The following is a 6,045-nucleotide window of genomic DNA, read 5'->3' on the forward strand; positions in this document are numbered from 1 at the left end:
GTTTTGGGCCCATAGCAGTACTGTCAATGAGTCAAACAATTGGCAGTCTCTTACACTCACCTTCTTCTTCTGCACGGGCTCCTTCTCACTCGCATTGGACGGCTTGCGGCGCAGCATAGTGTTCCTTCCAGAAGGGCCAAGCCGTAGGATGATGGATGAGGGCTGAGCTACCAAGTGCAGATCCCACTGTGTCACTTACTGAAATGCTGCCGGCACAGACACCAGGAAACATGCAGGAAGCCGCTGTGTCACATGAGCCACTCTTACAGCAATCGCTGCTCTAGAGCAGCTGGCCCCGCCATAGCAGTTGTGAAGGAGGAAGGAAGTAGCAGCTTGAGGACCTCATCATGCCTAGAGTCCCTAGAGCCAGCCTGCCAGACAGACCCTTGCCTTCATGCCTTGGCAAAGGGAGGGCCCACTCTATGTGGGCAAGGGGCTCCTTCTGAGCAGGCACTGCTAACACACCTCTCGTAGTAGTACATCTGCACGGCCAATGTAGATCCCTCCAGATGGGCTTCCATTCACCCCCAGAAGGGGGCTCCCAGCACCACCCCCATGGGTGGCTTGTCTTGGGGAGGGTTGCTCCCCTCTGCTGTGTGTACTCCCTAGGAGTAGATACCAGGGGAGCACGTGCCCCACCAGATTTGTGCATGGAGCAGGGGCAGATACAGACTTCCCATTGCAGTTTTGGGGCTCCCTGCCATGCTGCTTTTGCCTTGAGAGCCCTGCACTGGCTGAGCCACCATGGCAAGGTGCCCCCTGCCAGCCCAGCAGCAGCAGGGATGGCAGTGGTGTGATGTTTCCCCTCCACTGTTGCCAAGAAGGCAGGGGGTGTGCAGCTGGCATGGAGCTCCCCAGGGGAAAGGCAGCAGGGTGGGGAGCTCTGAGCCTGCAGCAAGCAGCCCACATCTGGCCCCACTCCCCTCCACTCTGCTCAGTTCTGATACAGCCATGACACTGGTGTGGGAGTGGGGGAAGGTAGGCACATGTCCCACCTTTCCATTTGGAAAAGGTGGTCACCCTAGTTTTTGCCCTACTAACACAACTGGCAAGCAATACTTATCAGTTCCTTAGGTAGGTGGTCCTCAGTTTCTTTGACAAAACTGTTCTTCATTACAGATCTGGCCATAAACTTTTGACCAAACTATGTCCCAAAATTGTGACGATATACACATAATTAATATGATGAAAAAAATGACATAACTGAACACTGGACAGGTATCTCTGTGGGAGACCCTCTAAACCTCCAAATCTGTTCTGCTGTTGGAGGTGGTTCATGACAGTGAGCTGTGCCTTGAATTGCTCTGCTCCTCTGTGGGCTCTTTAATTCACCCCACTGTTAGACTGGACCAGCCAGGATACAGGACCACACAAATCACCTGCCTGTTTCACCTCTGACATGTTCAGTGGAGTTTAGCTGTCTCCACAGACTTCTTCTGTGAAGGCAATGACTGAAAATAGGAACCAACTCCTCTCTATCCCACACTGGAATCTAGAAATGTTCTGGATGCCCTGAACTGTGCAGTGGCTATTCCCCAGGGGAGCAAGCCATTCAGCAAAGCAAGGCTGCCAGAGTGTTTTAATGCCTAGGCCAGGGGCAGGCAAAACATTTTTTGGCAGAGAGCCTCCCAGCCGCCTGGTGTGAACATCCTGGGCTCCATGGCTGGCAGCAGTGTGCCGAGCAAAATGGCCTTACATGTCATGCTCAGCATGTATGCCAGGGGTTTCTGACCCCTGGCCTAGGCCAGTTCCCAGTGTTGTCTCAAGTGTTACCTGTGGTACAACTTTGGATCCTACAGGCTGGGGAACTCCCTTCTTGTCAGTGCAGAGGCAGAAAAGGATCTTGGAGTCATTATTGATGCCAAAATGAACATGGGCCGACAGTGTGGGGACACGGTCAGGAAGGCCAACTGCACCTTGTCATGCATCCACAGATGCATCGCGAGCAGGTCGAAGGAGGTGATCCTCCCCCTCTATGCGGCACTGGTCAGGCCGCAGCTGGAGTACTGTATCCAGTTCTGGGCGCCACACTTCAAGAGGGATGTGGACAGCATGGAGAGGGTCCAGAGGGTGGACAACATGGAGAGGGTCCAGAGGAGGGCCACTCACATGATCAGGGGACAGCAGGGCAGGCCCTACGAGGAGAGGCTAGGGGACCTGAACCTGTTCAGCCTCCACAAGAGAAGGCTGACGGCGGATCTAGTGGCCTGTTACAAACTAGTCGGGGGAACCAGCAGACACTGGGGGAGTCCCTCTTCCCCTGAGCACTACCAGGAGTGACCAGGAATAATGGTCACAAGCTGGCAGAGGGTAGATTCAGACTAGACATCAGGAGGCGCTACTTCACGGTCAGGGCGGCTAGGATCTGGAACCAGCTTCCAAGAGAAGTGGTGCTGGCTCCTACCCTGGGGGTCTTTAAGAGGAGACTAGACAATCACCTTGCCAGGGTCGTTTGACCTCAGTACTTTTCCCTGCCCATGGCAGGGGGTCGGACTTGATGATCTGCTCAGGTCCCTTCCGACCCTGCTAACTATGAAGATGCCTTCTGTGCCACACTTGCTGACACCTTTGTTGCAGCTTCCTCTCTGACCTCACTCATCTCCACTCCTCTCCCTCAAAGAAACTGCAGCTCAACCCCCACTGTAGTCAGGGACCAGAAATACAAGAAAATAGATGGAGCAAGGGCTCAAGAGCACTGCTGATGCCAGGTACCCCACTGCTTCCCTCCTCCACTATGATTCATAGCAGTGCTCCTTACCGCGTGTGTGTTTGGGGACGGGAGGAAGCAAGCAGAGGCAGGGAAGGGACTTGCCCCAAATCATGTGTCAGGAACAGGGCAAATCCAGAAGCAAACTAGCCCTCCTGAGTTCCAGCCCAGTTTCTGGACCATGTTGTCTGCTTCTCCTACATTTACTGTCTGCCCAAGCCCCCTGGAATAGCCCAATAAATGGGAGATAGGAAGGAGCTTCAATCAGCCCTGCCCAGCTTGTTCATTCTGCATTGTACCTCTTGAGGAGCAGGGTCTACAGAGAAGTGGGTCCCCCCCACTTGCTCTGTGGTCCCCCTTTTCCCTTTCTTCACTGCCTTCCCACCTCTGTTGGCATTCTACCCAGTGCATACACTCCTGTCCTGCAGTGCCAAACTCTTCCCTCCTCACCTTTGCCCCCGCTCAGTGCCCATCTTTTCAAACCCTGAAGCAGCACCAAGCATCTTGGAAGGCTTCAGGAGTTGTGGAGGAAACAGTGGACAGCCCAGAATAATTGGAAGCATTTACATGTATGCACAGGCACACAAAGGCACTCAGGCATGTCCTTACATACACACACACACACACACACACACACACACACACATGCACGCACGCACACATTTTTAAGTGCCTCCTTCTCCCAAGCTGAAATTTGGCAGTAAAGGACCAATAGTCTCCCTTGCCTCTGTACTCATTCAAGTCACTCCTCCCCTGTCTCCCACTGTGCACAGTCTGCTCACAGGCTGAGCTCAGATTGGACATGTGGGGCCTGATTCTCAGTTACATTGCATTTGTGACAGTGCTAAGGGGTCAGACTGTGAGTGTGGGTGTGTATCTGTACATGGGTCTCATTGCCAGAGCAGAGGGAAGTGCCTTGCTGCACCAATAAATGTGTTTCACAGGACAGCGCGGGTCCCTCAGCATCGGTAATGTTGCACTGGCTGGCTGAGGGCTGTTTACTGCCCCCTTACCAGACTTCCAACTACCAGTCTCCATTGGCCCATGCTGTTACCTCAGCTGTGCTGCCAGGTGCTGACACCCATGGAACCCGCCCACAGCTGCATGGGAAATCTGTGCTAGAGCAGGGAAAAAAGCCAGGATCTTCTAAGCTCTGGGCTTGGGCCCCAAGCACTGGACCAGCCACACTTGTCAGATCTCCTGATGGAAACCCTACTCGTTGATTCTCGACCCACCAGGGCTAGTTCACAAGGGCCCAGCTATACTCATCCAGGGAATGCTGTACCTTCTCCCTCTCTCTGACTTCCCTTTACAAACTGACAAGAAAAGTCAGGCTTCTTGCACTGGGCATTACTGTCCTCAGGGTCTTTAACTGAGGCCTCCAGCGTCTATTTCCCCCTCAAGTTCAGTAGAAAGGACTGCCCGAGGTCTGGGCCTGCCAGTTTTTCACATCCTATTATTTCTTGGGTCCGAGATTAGGCCTGTAATAGAGACCTGGGAGCATCCTCAGATGGGCTGCTGAGAGCATCGTACATTCCCATGGTGGAAATGGCAGGAAGCAGAGCTCTAGGACAGCCTAACTGCAGGTCACCCCAGGGCCCAGCAAAAGACAAGGCAGGTTTTCTTCAGGCCTGTCTTATTTACTGCAAGCCAGAGCAGAAGGCTGGACCCCAGGGCAGGCAGTCCAGGTGTGGTGTCTTCTTCTCAGGGCTGCATATTGCTCTGCTTCCCACACCTCCCAAGTGCAGCATCCAGGGCCTAAGATGGCTGCTCCCCACCAAGATCTCTGGGCTTCCACACCAGGGCCAAACCACAGGGAACTTCAGAGGGTGAGGAAGGTGCCATGGAGGAGACATGGCAAGTCTGTCTTCCAGCTCAAAGCTGCCCTTCCCTACTCACAGAGACCAGGAGCCCCTTGGACTGGACCATGCAGTGCAGGAGGAGCAGGAGTCAGGCTCCAAACACCTCCTTTCTCATGAAGCTGGCCTTGCCCAACCCCTCCATCATGGAACCTAGGCCATGTTACGCTGACGTCACACTTCTCATCCAACAGTCTCACCTCTGTTCTGTGGCTGAACCCAAAATAGTACACTGGTCTACCGAGCCACAGCCAACAGCTCCCATGTCATCAGGGCCACACCTTATAGGCAGTTAGTTGTACTGCTTGTGGTCAGATATGCTGCAATTGCACCAGGTCCAGGGGTACAAGGACCATGCTAAAGGCAATTGTCCCCAACTCTTTGCTAGGGCCAAGACTGTTCCTAAGAAGCTAGGAACTCTCCCCAATGCCCATGAAAACACAAGATCCCTGTGCTCATACTGGCTGTCCAAGGATAGCCAGCCTGTCTGGGATCAGCTGGAGCTTTCTCTCCACTGACAGCATTTATTGCCTTCCCTTGGGTGCCTGTGTATACAACTACACTGAGGATGACAAGGATGGTGATGAGGATAATGAAGACAACAGAAAAGAGGATAAATACAATGACAAGTGAAAGGACTGGAAAAACAGGAAGGGGAGTTTGGAAGTGGGGGAAGGGAGAGAGGAGGGGGCTGAGGTAGTTCTTTGCATAATTGCGATGGTTTAAAGGTGACAGTGATGCATGGGTTGGTGTACGGGCTTGTGGGTGCATAGTGCAATCTTTGTAACAGGACTAAGAATGGTAACTGTAAAATTGTGTTTTGGCCATCAAGTGAACCACAGTGGTCACAAGGCAGGTTGTTAGAGGTGTGTGTGTGTGTATATATATATATATATATATATATATATATATATAAAAAATATAGAAATAAATATTTTTGCAAAAAAACCCAGCTATCTTTCCCTGAAGAAACAACACCCTCAGCCTGCCCAACCTAGCTCAGCACTGAAATCTGAGTCCATGATGGAAGCTCAGGTGTATTCTGGGGCTCTGTAAGCATAAAGGAACCTAACTGTGGGGTGAAAACAGCCCTCTAGGACCCTGCCGGTACAAAGCGTGTGCACAGTGGGATCGGTGCTGTCCCAATGTGTCTTCAAATGCACCAGTGCAAAGTGGTATAAAGCCTCCTCATTGGGATGGGCATGTACATACCCACCTGGCACTAGTATATGTGACATACATGGCATTAGGAATTGGGGATCCAGGACTTTGCAAAGGTCCTGGGCTTGCATCTTCCGGGGGGGGGGGGGTCAGATTCAGGGCCTTTCCTGCCAACTGGGCCACCCAGAACCTGTGGGATTAGAAGAGCATGGAAGCAGGCTGGGAGAAGGGGGTACAGTCTAGGGACCCAGCAGGGATATGGGAAAAGGTAGGCAGGACCAGGAAAAGCTGGGCTTAAGGGCAATGCCAGCAGGCAGA

The 6,045-nt window shown here is 52.7% G+C and overlaps 1 protein-coding gene across 1 annotated transcript in view; it reads right to left on the minus strand.

The window, feature by feature from the left end:
* SASH3 (SAM and SH3 domain containing 3) overlaps window positions 1-5,335 on the minus strand; it is a 26,750-nt gene extending 21,415 nt beyond the window's left edge. The window contains exon 1 of the mRNA XM_090061716.1: window positions 61-5,335. Coding sequence (XP_089917842.1) covers window positions 61-117 — 57 coding nt within the window. The 5' untranslated portion in view covers window positions 118-5,335. The remainder of the gene's footprint in view (window positions 1-60) is intronic.
* Between the last annotated feature and the right edge of the window lie 710 nt (window positions 5,336-6,045).

This window comes from Crocodylus siamensis, chromosome 8 (genome assembly GCF_052110815.1).
Source record: "Crocodylus siamensis isolate JL-2025a chromosome 8, ASM5211081v1, whole genome shotgun sequence".
Classification (NCBI taxonomy): domain Eukaryota; kingdom Metazoa; phylum Chordata; order Crocodylia; family Crocodylidae; genus Crocodylus; species Crocodylus siamensis.